At 38.6% G+C, this 16,592-nt stretch overlaps 1 protein-coding gene across 1 annotated transcript in view; it reads right to left on the minus strand.

The window, feature by feature from the left end:
* Positions 1–2,237: 2,237 nt before the first annotated feature.
* LOC115219973 (nucleolar complex protein 3 homolog) overlaps positions 2,238–16,592 on the minus strand; it is a 43,486-nt gene continuing 29,131 nt past the window's right edge. The window contains exons 14-19 of the mRNA XM_029790276.2: positions 15,863–15,998; positions 13,469–13,539; positions 12,754–12,864; positions 9,441–9,569; positions 6,547–6,644; positions 2,238–2,326 (exon numbers count right to left, since the gene is read on the minus strand). Coding sequence (XP_029646136.1) covers positions 2,251–2,326; positions 6,547–6,644; positions 9,441–9,569; positions 12,754–12,864; positions 13,469–13,539; positions 15,863–15,998 — 621 coding nt within the window. The 3' untranslated portion in view covers positions 2,238–2,250. The remainder of the gene's footprint in view (positions 2,327–6,546; positions 6,645–9,440; positions 9,570–12,753; positions 12,865–13,468; positions 13,540–15,862; positions 15,999–16,592) is intronic.

Raw genomic sequence — 16,592 nt, forward strand, 5'->3', positions numbered from 1 at the left:
CTAAACCATGGTATATAAATGAAAGCATTCCTAATGTGGTACTGCCTTTCAAATTTACTGCATTATCATCTTTAACAGTGTTTCTCAAACATTTTTCACTTTGATTCTTATTTTATTTGGATAGAGACTACCAGTCATTTAATGTTTAAAAAATCCTATTATATTTTTATGATTGAATATTATTAAGAATTGTATAAATATAATTAAAATATTTTGTCTATTGTAAAAGTATAACCAATTTATTGCAGATAATTTTTTACGTGCCAGGGGAGTCTGGCAGCAGTCACAATCGGCACATAAAAAGCACCAACCGATCGTGGCCGCTGCCAGACTCCCCTGGCACCTGTGCCAGTGGCACGTAAAAAGCACCCACTATACTCACAGAGTGGTTGGTGTTAGGAAGGGCATCCAGCTGTAGAAACACTACCAGATCAGACTGTAGCCTGGTGCAGCCTCCTGGCTTCCCAGACCCCAGTCGAACCGTCCAACCCGTGCTAGCACGGAAAACGGACGTTAAACGATGATGAAATGTTTGCAAAATCTTATTTGGACCCCAGTTGATAACCACCGATCTTCCAACCCGTGCTAGCACGGAAAACACGTTAAACGATGATGAAATGTTTGCAAAATCTTATTTGGACCCCAGTTGATAACCACCGATCTATGGAATTGTATTGGTACAGCATCAAACAAATTGCTTTGCAGTATTTATTCCAGTTTTGGGCATTCTGAGCTCAACTTTACTTTTCATCCTTCATCATTGTTTAATGTCCACTTGCCATGCTGGCGTGGGATGGACTGTTTGACATGGAGCTGGCCAAACTCCAATTGTCTGTGGTGGTATGGTTTCTACAGCTGGATGCCCTTCGTAATGCTAACCACTTAACAGAGTGTGCTGGCTGCTTTTTAAGTGGCACCAGCACCTGAAAGGACAAGCCTGTATGTGTGGAAGACAGCAATTTTATTTAGCTTGACGCGTCTCGTGAAGTACAGCAAATCACATTTCCTGGTCCCTTGTCATTTCTTCATTGTGGCCCAGTGTCCAAAGATTCTTTCTCACCACTTTGTCCCATATCTTCCTGGGCTTACTCATCCACAGGTACCCTCCTTCAAGGATCAATAAATAAAATACCAGTTAAGGGTGATGGATTGCCAAATTCATTCATACCAAACACAAGACTTTACACAATCTATTCAGCTCTTTGCATTCTGAGTTCTAATCCCACTGTGGCAAACTTGGGTGGTAGACTTAATCATCAATCAATTTAATACCATCACCTGGCTCCCAAGAGTCTTTGGAAGAGCCCACTCTCTTGCAAGCATTCAAGGCAGTTGTGTTTTTAGGGTATCTTCCTCCAATTAGTCTTCATCCTCCTCATCATAAATACCTGAACATTATTAAGCCCTAGGATTCACAGAGATGGTTACCCAGTATAAGTGACCAAGGTCACAACATTTCCCCTCGAACAGGATGATAGTCAGTCGCAGGGATACTTATTTTCAACTGAGTGGGCTGGAGCAATGTGAAATGAAGTGTTTTGCTCAAGGACATAATGCACTGCCCAGTTCAGAAATTGAAACCACAATCATGTGATTGTGAATGCAACAACTTAACCACTAAGCCATGCATTAATCTTGAAGGTCTCAAAATAAAAGAAAAAAAGTCATGGGTAATACAAAAATTGATTGCATAAAACATTCTCTGCATAAGAGTAGGGGATACTGAGGATGATATAGAAAGTTAAAAGTGACTTTAATTTAAAGGGTATATATAAAGAACTATGATGATAATGTAAGCCTACTTGTATGAGTGGTTAAAAGTTCGCTCTCTCTCTCTCACACACACACACATGATGGCCTTTCAGTTTCTGTCTACCAAATCCACACACAAACCTTTAGTTAGCCTGGAGCTATAGAAGATATTTATCCAGGTGCCACACACTTGGACTGAACCTGAAACGACATGGTTGGAAAGCAAACTACCTAATCACATATGCCTCTCTCTCTCTCAGACACACACACAGCCATCATCATTTAATGTCTCCTTTTCCATGCTGTACATATATATCAGATTGGATTTGTTGAAGTAGATTTTCTGCAGCCAGTTGCCTTTCCTGTTGCCAACCCATACCCGTTTCCAAGCAAGGTAATATTTTCTCACAGTACCCAGTTCTACTACTCTACTGGTCAAGATGGTTTTTAAGAAATATCAAAATATGCAAACAAAAATACAAACATTTTTTATTAAAATTATTTATTTAACTTAGAATTTGCAAATTTAGTTATAGTCTCTTCATGATACTTTTCATATAAATCCACTGCTGACCTGTAAAAAAGAAATAAAATAGCAATATAGTTAGTACATGCCGAGAAACATTAACTCTTTAGCATTTAAACTTGCCATATCAGACCTAAATATTCTACATGTTTTGTGCTGAAACTGGTGAGATCCAGCCTCTCACACCTACCTTAGCATGCCATTTTAAAAATAAACAATTACATCATCGAAATCTCAAAGCTATGTGATCATGCATAATTAATTCAAACTAATGTGAATAAACAAGCATTGATCTGACAGTGTTTCTACAGCTGGATGCCCTTCCTAATGCCAACCACTCCATTAGTGTAGTAGGTGTTTTTTACATGCCACCGGCACAGGTGCCAGGCAAGGCTGGCAATGGCCACGATCGGTTGGTGCTTTTTACGTGCCACCAGCAGGGAAGCCAGTCAAGGTGGCGCTGGCATCGGCCACGTTCAGATGGTGCTTTTTACGTGCCACTGGCACAGATATCACAACTACAATTTCCATTTGATTTTTATTTTGATGTTGATGTACTTGACTCAATAGATCTTCTCAAGCACAGCAGGCCGTCTTGTGATCCAAAGGTACTTTGGATGGGCTGGGGCTGCTATGTGAAGCTGGTGCAATAAACACCCATGAACTCACGTTATTTGTCAGGTCTTCGCAGTCATGGCATATCTCCAGAGATCTCAGTCTTTCGTCACTGCCTCTGTGAAGCCCAACGTTTGAAGGTCATGCTTAACCACCTCATCTCATGTCTTCCTGGGTCTACCTCTACCTCGGATATATATATATATATATATATATATATATATATATACATGTCATTGGTAACAGGAAGGGCACCCAGCTATAGACAATCTGCCTCAACAAGTTCTGTCTGACCCATGCAAGCATGGAAAAGTGGACATTAAAACGATGATGACGCTACATACATATGTATACACACATATATATGCATATGTGTGTAAAACAGAAATTAGTTGTAAGATGGCCCACAAAAATCAAGCCTTATATCTGCCATAAATCACATGACTGTGCTAACCACTCAACCAAAGTGACCAGACAGTTTCAACCATCTAAATTAGAAGTCTTGACCTAACAAGTTAGAATTATTCATATCAGTGATCTGTTAATGGGACATTCAGTCCCAAAGTATCAAGATATAGTATTGTATTTGTTTTATACATTGAAGACAGAAAAATATTGTAAGATCACCTATGGCAACTAAACTTTGTCTGTTGTAAACCACATGCTAACCACTAAACCAACACATGGTTTCCAAATAGTTTCTGTTGACCATATTTCAACTTCAAGGCATTGGACAACCTGAGGTGATGTTAGAAGTAGCATGCAGTAAGGCGGCGAGCTGGCAGAAACGTTAGCACGCCAGGCGAAATGCTTAGCGGTATTTTGTCTGCCATTATATTCTGGGTTCAAATTCCGCTGAGGTCAACTTTACCTTTCATCCTTTCAGGGTCGATTAAATAAGTACAAGTTACGCACTGGAGTCAATATAATCTACTTAATCCGTTTGTCGGTCCTTGTTTGTCCCCTCTGTGTGTAGCCCCTTGTGGGCAGTAAAGAAATAGGAAGTAGCATGCAGTAGGATTCAATCTAGAACCACATGTTTGCAGAGCAAACTTCTTAACCATACAGCCTTCAATTTATATTATTGTCATTTCATAAGAACTAAACTGAAGAAAAAGAAATGTAAGTAAACAAAATACCAGCAGTATACTGTAAGCAACTGTACATTACTATTGATTACAATGGAGTTCTTAACCGGAACTCGATGTCTACAAGCGAGAATCAATAGATTCTTACATGTAGGTATGAATGTGAAATTAAGGACTTCAATTTCGAACCACATAGATCAAGATTAGATTCCACTGCATGGCACTTTGAGCAAGAGATTTCTATTACATTGTACTTGTTTCATGTTCAAAACGGCAAGATCTGGCTTCTCACACCTACCCAACAATGTTATCCCAAAAATAAATCACTTCATCAAAATCTCAAAGCTACAAGATAATTAGTTCAAAACAATGCGAATACATAAGCAGTACATCTGACAGAGTAACCTGAATGCTAAAGGATTAAGACTGAGATTTGGTAAAGGAAACTAAAACCTTTTACTGATGTGTATGTGGGGGGAGGGGGTATTTCTATTGTTCACTAATTCACACAGATGAAAGATAAGAGACAAAAAAAAAAAGTTGTGCTTTTCAAACCAGTTCCCTTGCAATATTTATTCTGCACTAAGTTACCCTAATACAACTTTTGCCTTCAGAGGTATAGTGAACTAGTAGCTTAGTGGAAACCTGTTCACAAATTGTGATTAAGAAAAAAAAATTAAAATAAACCAATTAAATGTTTTGACAGCTTTGGCAGGTTGACCTTTTTTTAAAACCATATTTTTGTCTGTGGTGTCATAAATATCATAATATTTTGACTATTTCTTTATTCTCAGAGTTTGTGTTTAGTTTTGCAAGTGGTTCACACCTATAAAAGCAAAAATGGCAACTAAAAGAAATAAATGAAGAAATTCATACAAATTTCAGCAAGTTTACCTGTTCTACTTAAAAGACAGCTGAATGTCAAGATATAGAATGTAGAAAAATACCAGCTGATAATTACGTGTAAATATTTTCAGTGTCAAACCCAAAAGAACTAATTATCCAAATCTTAAATTTCAATCCATTCTCAGAAAAGAAGAAAACACCAACTGAGGAAGACACTTGATTTGTTAACTATTTCACAAGCTCATTTCAGTGTGTTGCAATAAGCCAGATAACACCTACTCTACCTCATTAGCATACCTCAGTCGTTAATAAAAATAACATGGTAACATGACAAGAAAAAAAAAAGTAAAAATAAAAGACAAAAAGGAATAAAATAATTATGCATATATGTTATTTCATTGCAAGAAGAAATGGATCTGGTTTTAAAACACTGCTTAAAATCAATACAAAATATACACAATATATATTTATCGTGTGTGTGTATATATATAATATATATTTATCTGTGCTTGTGTGTATGTGTGTGTATATATATATATATACACACACATACATACATCCATCCATATATAATCAATCATAAACACCATCTGGTTTTCCATCTTTTTCTTTTTCCTTTTTATGCTAACATGAGTGAGATTGATTTACTGTACACCAACCAACCTTATACATACCCTTTAATGCTCACAGAAACAATGCATTTTGTAGTGGTTCTGTTGATACATTTGGGCATTTCTGATTATATATTTTTGCTTTGGATTCTGTGGTACCAGATTAAAAACACATCCAGCCATTGAAGACCATGCAAAAACACATCCAGCCTTTAAAGGCCAAACCTGGTGCAGTCCACTGCTTAGCCAGCTCCTGTCAAACCGTCCAACCCATGCCAGCATGGAAAACAGAAATTAAATGATGAGGATGCCTTTCGTTTCACCAACTGCAGTGAAAGAGTAGTCCAGGTGTTTTCTACTGTAACATGAGTGTAAACCATGTGAATTATCCTTTTAATATCAACCCAGCTCAAACTGCCTCTATTAAAATATTCCCCCTCATCATTGTTTTAATGTCTTTTTTTACTTTCTCCACCCATGCTTTCATGGGTTAGAGGGAATCTGTTGAAGTGAATTTTCTACAGCTGGGTGCCTTTCCTGTCACCAACCCTCACCTGCTTCCAAGTAAGGTAACATTTTTCCATGACCAGACATGTTTTCAGGAATGATTGGTAATGAAGGACACCATTTGTATGATAAACATTCATTTACAACAATTATATAATGTCAAGGCAAGGAGACAGTAAGACACACAAATACATGTACACACACACACATTATATATATATATATATATATGTCTGTCCTTGTTTGTCCCCTCTAGGTTTAGCCCGTTGTGGGCAATAAAGAAATAAGAAACTGAAAGAAACCTGTCATATATATATTTGTGTGAGTGTGTGTGTCTGTATTTGTCTCACAACCACTACCACCATCACAGCTTGACAACCGGTGTTGGTGTGTTTACACTCCCATAACTTAACAGTTCAGCAAAAGAGACTGATATGATAAGTACTAGGCTTAAAAGATAAGTTCTGGGGTTGATTTGCTTGAATAAAATCCTTCAAGGCAGTGCTCCAGCACGGCCGCACTCAAATGATTGAAACAAATAAAAGAATGTTATTTATATTGTATAGAAATGATAAGAACGTAAGTGAACAGTTGTACTAACAGTTTTGAAAGATGTGCTGGTAGTTGGCCTTTACCGGACAAGGGTGCTTGGTGAGCCACATAATTGGTAAACTTGACAACATCTGGACAAACATGTTTCTGAAAACCATGATATATATACATATATGTCAGTCTATAAAAGTTTAACAATAAGAAAGTAATAAAAAAAAAAGGTCAAAACCATGTCAGTAACCTAATGAAAATACCATTCGAGTAATACTTGTGTTACATAATCTCAAACAATACCAATTCGTAACAGCAGCGAGAGAATGTGTGTGTGAGAGATAGAGAGAGAATGTGTGCGAGAGAAAGAGAGAGAATGTGTGTGAGAGATAGAGAGAGAATGTGTGTGAGAGATAGAGAGAGAATGTGTGTGTGTGAGAGAGAGAGAGAGAGAAACAGACAGAGAAAGAGAGAGATCCAGTATATCTTGTTATATGGCTGGTTAGGAGGGCTGCCTGAAACCCAGCAGAACAAAAGAAATAATGCATGTCAAAAGTACAGATGAACATATAAGGTCAATGGATATCTGACAGTAGCAGCACATAAGGACAGAAATACTTGAGATGGTGAAGAAGCAGACATCATGATCCCTTTGAGTGTGATGGACTCTTAGTTCTTGCCAGAACATCTCAGAGAAAGGTTGACAGGGGATCTTAGAAGTAGTGGGAAAGTATGGGGTGTGTGACCTACTTGCACTCTCTGCTGACTTATGGGTTAGTACAGGAAGACAAAGTCTAGAGCAGAACACTTTGAGAGAACAGGCTGTCTTTAACCTTTTAGCATTCAGAATACTCTGTCGAATGTAATGCTTATTTATTCAGATTGTTTTGAATTTATCATGCATTGTCTCATAGTTCCCAGATTTCGATGAAGTGTAGGGTAAGTGTAAGAGGTCAGATTTGGTTGGTTTGAACATAAAAATAGATAGAATATTTGAGCAGGACACAGCCAGGTTTAAATGCTAATAGGTTAATGTGGTTTCAGATAAATTGCATTTCCTGCAGCTTGAAAGAATTACTAGTTGTTCTGGGTCACCCATTTCCACAGGGTTTATCTCCCCCGTAACAAAGAGAGTGATACCAAGAAATTCCCTTAAAGCTTCATTGTGCATGTATTGTATCCTACAATATGAATAGCAGTTCTTGGATCTCAAGAATAGGGATTGCCACTGCAGCAGTCAGGGTATCATGTGCTTCTGTGATGATGAAATATTGTCACTACTGTGATTTTCATGCTAATGAGGGCACATGGCAGATGTAGCAGAGGAAGCAGCTGTTAAAATTCTCCAGTTATTTGTGCTGATGCACTCCAAGCAGTAGTAGCCATTAAAGTCTACAATTGAAGGAAAGACAGGAAGAAAGAAGAAAAAGAAAGGAGGAAGGAAGGAAGAAAGAAGAAAGGAGGGAAGGAGGAAGGAAGAAAGAAAAGGAGGGAAGGAAGAAGGAAGAAAGGAGGAAGAAAGAAGAAGAAGAAAGAAAGAAGAAAGAAAGAAAGAAAAGAAGAGAAGGAAAGGAGAGAAGAAAAAAAAGGAAAGAAAGAAAGAAGAAAAAGAAAGAAAGAAAGAAAGAAAGAAAAAAAGGAAGGAAGAATGATTACATTAAATTACAAACTCAGACCATCAGCTGATGATGGTTTGTGTCAAGCAATAAGCAAGTATATTTAGTCATCTGACCTACTAGAAACAGCAGACAAACTCTCCTAATAATAACATCCTACTGTCATTTAAAAAGAAAGGGCACAGACAATATAGCTCTATGGATACTGAGTCTGAACAAAAGACAGGATGAACATGGTTGGAATGTCTTTTGATCATAAGTCTTCAACAATCAGGGCTGCCCTGAGACTAAACATCTGAATCAATTTCAATCACCAGAAGACAATTACAACAGGCTGCATGTCTTTTCATGCTAATATGGGTTAGATAGTAGTAAACTGCTGATTGTATTGCCATGTGGAATGGGTTTTTTTTTTTCTTCTGAAAGCTCTACCATTCAGACAACTAAAGCAAAATAGCTGGGAAACAATAAAAATATTTTTGAAAGTTGTTGGAGCAGAATCTTTTTACAGTAGCTAGCTGCCCTTGTAACACCAATGACTCAGTGACGAAGAGTCTATACTTAGTTTGAGTTGCTTTGTGTCAGCATTCAATGCAAGCCCTTCTAAATCATCATTTCAACATCCACTTTTCCATGCTTCCATTGTTCAGACAGAACTCATCACAGGAGTTTTCTATACAGGATGCCCTTCCTGTCCCTAACACCTGTTTCCAAGCAAGGTAATATTTCTTCAAGTGAAAGCATGTGGCAGCCTGGTGGTTAGGGTACTGCACTCATGATCACAAGATTGTGGGTTCAAAAGCCTGACTGTGTGGAGTGGTACATTGTATTCTTGAGAAAAATGCTCCATGTCATGTTGTTCCAGCCCACTTTGCAGTAAATGAGATTTACTGCAACAGATTGGTGTCCTGTTTTCAGTCATTTATATGCCGTGGGAACTGAGTAACTGGTTCCTATGAGTCCTAGAACTCAAGACAGTAATATCCAAGGATTGATGAAAATGAACATATCTTCACAGTAAATTGAAAATAAGGAACACAGCTTGTATGACAGTGACCCTCCTTTACAACAATCATCCGATGTCAAGACAAGGTGATACAAACACATACACACACATGGAAACTTTTACTTCCCATTAATCAATTCCACCCACAAGGCTTTGGTTGGTGTAGGGTTATTGTAGAAGACATTAGCCCAAGGTGCCATGCAGTGGGACTAAACTTGAAACCACATGGTTAGGAAGTGAACTTCTTCAGCATGCAGCCATGTCTGCCTAAAGTGTTATCTATTGTACAGTTTATAAGTTAATAACAAACACCCGAGATGTTTTTTTTACCTGTAAAATTGCCAGCTCCCACAAAGAAGAATTATGTGCATGACTATACTCTGGATCATTGACTTCTGGCATGAACTGTCCGCTGCCAGATTGTTCATTTTCAAACATTACATCAGTATATGGGAAAGACTATCAAAATAAAATATGGTAAAAAAACAAAAACATTAAAATGTTACAGGAGTTCAGATGATTTGATGAAAAAGAAAATATTTAGTATACAATATATGCTGGACAATATTAACCTTTTCAATTACTTTAAATATAACAAAGAATTTAGTAAAATAGCTTAGTTATCATTCAGCTTATGTTAGGAACATAAATTGTGACTAAGGTTTGGTGGAAGGTTTTAATTCAAAACTTATGAAAACAAGACATTTGTACTCAGAGCCAGAGCTGGGTTGGTAACAAAAGGGTTAAGGCTTGTCCACTTGTTTATTAATGAATCTCAGTCAAGATTGGAAGACAATTTACTTATTTCCATTTCATTTGATCTGTTGATTTCTTTGTAGGAAAGTGGATCAATAGTAGAACACTAAACTAAAAGCTTAATGGCATCAAATTCAAAGACCAGCAAGGAGTTGTCACAGTTTTTAAATCCTTTATAAATGTTCTTGTGGTAGATGCCACTGAGAGATGAATTTCATGTTGCATAGAGTGATGCTCAGCAGTTGCTACATGCAGCCTATAGTCAAATCAAGGTCTCAAATCTAATGCCAAAGCAGATCATGATCAAGACATCATCATCATCGTTTAACGTCTGCCTTCCATGCTAGCATGGATGGGACAGTTTCACAAGAGCTGGACAGGCAGAAGCCTGCACCACACTTCTGTGACTGTTTTGGCAGGATTTTTACAGCTGGATGCCCTTCTCAACACCAACCACTCAGCAAAGTGGACTTAGCGCTTTTTATGTGGCACAAGCACAGGCAAGGTTAGTTTTGGCAAAGTTTTTACAGCTGGATGCCCTTCTAAACACCAACCACTTACAGTGTGGACTGGGTGCTTTTAAGTAGCACCTGCACTGACAGGGTCACCAATTACTTACAAAACAAAAAAAAATTTTTTCAAGAGGGGAGGGGACATTGGAAGAGGTGATCTTGTGTCAGATGACGAAAGGTTATAGTGAGACAAAGATATAGAAACAGGTGTCTTGCTGTAGAGGAAGTACAAGGTTAACTGGCTGGAGAGAGAGAGAGAGAGAGATCAGGAATGAAAACAGAAGCAGATGTGTTACTGCAAAGGAACTACATAGTTACCCAACCTGAGGGAAGTGCAGGAGAAGGAGAGAGAGTGGGAGACAGCAGGATAGTGGCAAAATGCCAGACATCAGATTTCATCACATGCTGGGGAGAGAAACTAGAAGTAGTTGGTAGCTTCTGTTACCTAGGTGACCAAGTCTGTAGTGGGAGTGGATGCTCAGAGAGCATTACCACTAGAATAAGAATAGACTGGAAAAAATTCAGAAAGCTTCTACCCCTACTGGTGACAAAGGGCCTCTCTCTCAGAGTGAAAGGTAAATTGTACGATGCATGTATGCGAACTGCCATGCTTCACGGCAGTGAAACGTGCTGTGACTGCTGAAGACATGTGTAGGCTTGAAAGAAATGAAAGCATGATCCGCTAGATGTGTAATGTCAGTGTATACAAATGACAGAGTGTGAGCGCCCTGAGAGAAATGTTGGACATAAGAAGCATCAGATGTGATGTGCAAGAGAGACATCTGCGCTGGTATGGTCATGTACTACGGATGAATGTGGAGAGCTGTATGAAGATGTGCCACTCCCAAACAGTGGAAGGAACTTGTGGTAGAGGGAGACCCAGGAAGACATGGGATGAGGTGGTGAAACATGACCTTCGGATGATGGGCCTTACAGAGGCAATGATGAAAGACCGAGACCTCTGGAGATATGCTGTGACTGAGAAAACCCAGCAAATAAAGTGAAATCACAGCTGTCGCCTACACCAGTGTTGCATAACCAGCCCACTCGCACCACATTGACTGGCTCCCATGCCAGTGTCATGTAAAAGTACCATCCAAACATGGTCAATGCAAGACCCTCCTGGCTCCCGTGCCAGTGGCACGTAAAAGCACCATTGAAATGTGGTTGATGCCAGCCCCCTCTGGCCCCTGTTCCGGTGGCATGTAAAAAAGCACCCACTACACTCTCGGAGTGGTTGGTGTTACAAAGGGCATCCAGCTGTAGAAACATTGCCAGATCAGATTGGAGACTGGTGCAGCTTCCTGGCTTCCCAGACCCCAGTCGAACCGTCCAGCATGGAAAACGAATGTTAAATGATGATGATGATGACTCACAAAGGACGGAGATGAGAATATAAATGGGATGGTTGAGTAAAGGAAGAGAGAGATATAGATGGTGGCAAGTGTCAAGGCATACTCTTGACGTTTGAATGCCATAACATAAGTGGCAGGATATTGCAAAGGAAGTGTGATTAAAGAATTCGGAGGGGGGAGAATGAGTGGCAGAAACCTGGCTATATATAGAGTCAGGGTGGGGGCTACTGAATATCAATGATACAAAGGAACGGGGCTGTGAGGACAGGGTTGGGGAGTGAGAGCAAGGCATAGTGGATGAAGGAGGAACTGAGAGAAAGAGATGTGGAGATGTAGATTGGTTTGTTGCGTTGAGGTAAGTAGAAAGTTTTCTTGTTACATGTGGGTGGAACACACAGGTCGGAGGCTAGCAGATAGCAATAATACAGTGAGACGGGGGCATGTGGGTGGAACACACAGGTCGGGAGCTAGTGGAGAGCAATGACACAGTGGCACAGAGCCAAGAGGTCAAGATTGGGGAGTGAGAGGTAAGCATAGTGCATGAAGCAGAAAGGTGAGGAAGGAAAGAGATGTAGAGATGTAGTTTGGTTTGTTGTGGAAGAGTGTGTGAGAAGTTCTTTTTTGTTAAGTGTAGGTGAGACACACAACACTTCTAGAACTCAGTTTTGCTGATGTAGGCAGGTCTTCTCTAGAAGACAATGAGGTTAAAATTTCAGATTGTGTGTTGAGGCAGCATTTTGTGGCCTTTTTAAGGCTGAGATTTTGTGCTTGGTCAACCAAGGTGACGAAACATCTCTTAGTTGTATAAAGTACTTCTGCTTCTTAAAGAGAGCCTTTTTACTCATTTGATTTACAAGGACTAACTGTAACTGCTAATAATTTTTTAAAAATACTAAAACAAAAGAAGACCTGAAGGGCATTAATAGACATAAAGTGCTAAAAATAAAGCAATGGAATAACTGAAGAATGAATATTTGGCATCGCAATGGCACTAAATAATTAAACTCTTACAAGACTTACATGTATAAGACTGCGGACAACACCAAGGAGAGCTATAGAAGCTTCTGGTAAGGTCTGCAATGCAATAGTCGAGAGACGCTTCATGAAGGCCAACACACGATGTTTGGTAATCTGAAGTAGAAAACAAAGTACAAAATTCATGTATGTGGCTAATTAAAACATAGAAATAAAATGGTATGGTCTTTTTTCTCATTAACTTATTTGTCTAATCTATGTTGGCATGGATTATGAAAGAAATTGACAAGAAGGCAATAGAATATCTCATATAAAAGGTAGACTTCTTTTCAATACATTTCAAGTTCAATTCATTTGTATTCAACTATAATACATTTGTACAATACACCCTTTTAATACCAAAATCAAAATTAAAGGTACAAATATTACTTGGTATCAAGATGCAAAATTTTTCCCCACCAATTTTATTAAGAAAAACACAATAATGTAATAATTTTTTATTATTTGATTTTACTTTAATTGTTATGTATAAACGACAAACTAATAGATTAGACTATCAAAATTTAGTAGATCTTAACAGTTTTTCTCTCTGGTCAGCAGAGGATGTGGGATCAGAGAGGCATTGCTGCAGCTTTTTAGAAAGATTGAAGCAAAATTATCAAGTGCTATTCAGAAAATACAGGTTTGACTTTTATCTGGAACTCACTTTTAAACAACATTTATTTCAGTAGCAATGAACAAGAAGAAACAATAAATTTACCTGTCTTTTACGCTTGAAAATAGTTTCTTCTAATGTGTTCAAAAGAAGAAGCATGTACTCACTAGACTCGCCTGGAAAACAAAAGGAAATGTCTTAATATTTTTTACTTATGGCAGTCAAAAGGTTAAAGTTTCTCAGAAAAATTAGAGTAATATAAACCAATGAAATCCTATTTCTTTACTGCCCACAAGGGGTTAAACACAGAGGGGACAAACAAGGACAGACACAGGTATTAAGTCGATTATATAGACCCCAGTGCGTAACTGGTACTTAATTTATCGACCCCGAAAGGATGAAAGGATAAACCAATGAAATCCAATCTATAACCACAGAGGGGCCAAAAAATTTCATCTTAAGAATCGCCCACATTTAACATGAGATGAGAGAGACTCTAAAAGGTGGCTTGATCCATTACAAATAGCAACTAAAAATCTAAAAATGACATCCTACAACCTCAAAAGAGGACGTGTTTGACAACGTAATCTTAAATATACAACATGAGGACAGTCATGGCTAGGTCTTTGATCATAGGTCTTCATGTTCAGGGTCAACCAAGGACTAGAGAACAATATAAATAATAAATGACATAAAGCTATTAATTGAAGAAAAAAAACACTAAAAGCACAAATTAATACTCGAGTATGATTAATTTAAAGAATATTTTGAAGTTGAGAATCAAAGAATGTACACTAATTATTTTAATCCTATAACTGTTAAAACTCTTAATCTATTCAGATCAGAGAGGTACCATTAAAATTTCCTTTTCATTTAGTATATTTTGGGAACAGCGACTCAACTTGTCAGAGCTTAACCCTCTTCATGCTATAGTGACAAAGAAACTAGACCTATCACCTTACATCCATTTTCCATGATAACATGGATAAGACATCTCATGGTGCTTAGAGCCAGTTCTTATTCAGAGCTATTGCCTTCCTAGTCAAATATTTAGGCATAATTTCTTCTGTAATTGGATGCCCTGCCTACCACCAATCTCTTTACAGAGTGTACTGGGAGCATTTTATTGCGGCACCAAAACTAGAGAGGTTGACATGTTCTCTTAACATGTGTGCCAAATACTTTACAGACACAAATAAATGACTGGTCTATTTTACAATGCTACAGTTGATACATAGTTTAGTTATTGCAACATTTGCAACACCTATCTACTATATGTATCCATTAGAGTATTCTACAGAAATCTGTAGTCATGGAATTAATGCACATTTAGTATGACAGGGCCTAGGTTACACATCAACCACCACCTGAGCAGACGACCATTATATTTGGAGCAGTAGTAGTCAATTTATTCAACAGTAGTACTCATCATCAACGTTTAACACCCATTTTCCATGCTGGCATGGCTTGACAAGAACTGGCAAGGCTAGAGGCCACACCAGGTTTCATCGTCTGTTTTGGCATGGTTTCTACAGCTGGATGCCCTTCTTAACACCGACCACTTTACAAAGTGTACTGGGTGCTTGTTATGTGCTACCAACAACCACACCAAAGCTTTTTACAGGGCATCTTGATTTCAGGATCTCAATTTTGTTGTGGTATGTGGGTCGTTTTAAGTATGCTGTGGTAGGGAGATCTTCTTGAGTATGTTATGGTGGGCGGGTCTTCTTGAGTATGTTATGGTGGGCGGGTCTTCTTGGGTATGTTGCGATGGGTAGGTCTTCTTGGGTATGTTGTGTGGGTGGGTCTTCTTGGGTATGTTGTGGTGAGTGGGTCTTCTTGGGTATGTTGTGGTGGGCAGGTCTTGGGTATGCCATGGTGGGTAGGTCTTCTTGGGTATGTTGTGGTGGGTAGGTCTTCTTGGGTATGTTGTGGTGGGTAGGTCTTCTTGGGTATGTTGTGGTGGGTAGGTCTTCTTGGGTATGTTGTGGTGGGTGGGTCTTCTTGGGTATGTTGTGGTGGGTGGGTCTTCTTGGGTATGTCATGGTGGGTAAGTCTTCTTGGGTATGTTGTGGTGGGTGGGTCTTCTTGGGTATGTTGTGGTGGGTGGGTCTTCTTGGGTATGTCATGGTGGGTAAGTCTTCTTGGGTATGCCATGGTGGGTAGGTCTTCCTGGGTATGTTGTGGTGGGTAGGTCTTCTTGGGTATGTTGTGGTGGGTGGGTCTTCTTGGGTATGTTGTGGTGGGTGGGTCTTCTTGGGTATGTTGTGGTGGGTGGGTCTTCTTGGGTATGTTGTGGTGGGTAGGTCTTCTTGAGAAATTATTTTAACCTTTGAAGCATGCAAAGTGAAGTCAATCACAGCAGGATTTGCACTCAGAACATAAAACAATATAACTAAATACTCTTTGACATTTTCACTGGTGCTTTACCCATTCTGATAATCTAGTACATTAATAGACAAGAATATTGTGTTTTTGTTTTCTATTATGTCTTCTTACCTGCATTTAGTGATATGATTCTGTGGTAGAAATATTTGTAGAAATGCACTGGATCAATGTTTAAAACATTGCCTTGTCCAGAAAGTATCATAAAAGCAGTTAAGGTGCATTGTATAGTCTGCTGCAAGGTCAAGCTCTGGAAGAGAAAGAAAATTACAAATATTAACCAACCAATTTTTTGAAAAACTAACATAACTAGCATGACTGATTGACTCTACTGACTGACAGACAGACAATGATTCAAGTAAACAAATAAAACTGCTTGAGCTAGATTTATACAATATACATGTAAATAGAGAGATACAAAGACTGAAAATATTCAGATTATAAACATTCATGTATAAATATGTAGATATTTATATGAGTGGCTGTGTGGTAAGTAGCTTGCTTACCAACCACATGGTTCCGGGTTTAGTCCCACTGCGTGGCAACTTGGGCAAATGTCGTCGACTATAGCCTCAGGTTGACCAAAGCCTTGTGAGTGGATTTGGCAGGCGGAAACTGAAAGAAGCCTGTCATATATATGTATATATATATATATGTGTGTATGTATGTTTGTGTGTCTGTGTTTGTCTCCCCAACATAGCTTGACAACCGATGCTGGTATGTTTACATCCCTGTAACTTAGCAGTTTGGCAAAAGGGACCGATCGAATAAGTACTAGGCTTACAAAGAATAAGTCTTGGGGGTCGATGTGCTCGACTAAATGACTGAAACAAGTAAAAGAGTA

This window comes from Octopus sinensis, linkage group LG15 (assembly GCF_006345805.1).
Source record: "Octopus sinensis linkage group LG15, ASM634580v1, whole genome shotgun sequence".
Taxonomy (NCBI): domain Eukaryota; kingdom Metazoa; phylum Mollusca; class Cephalopoda; order Octopoda; family Octopodidae; genus Octopus; species Octopus sinensis.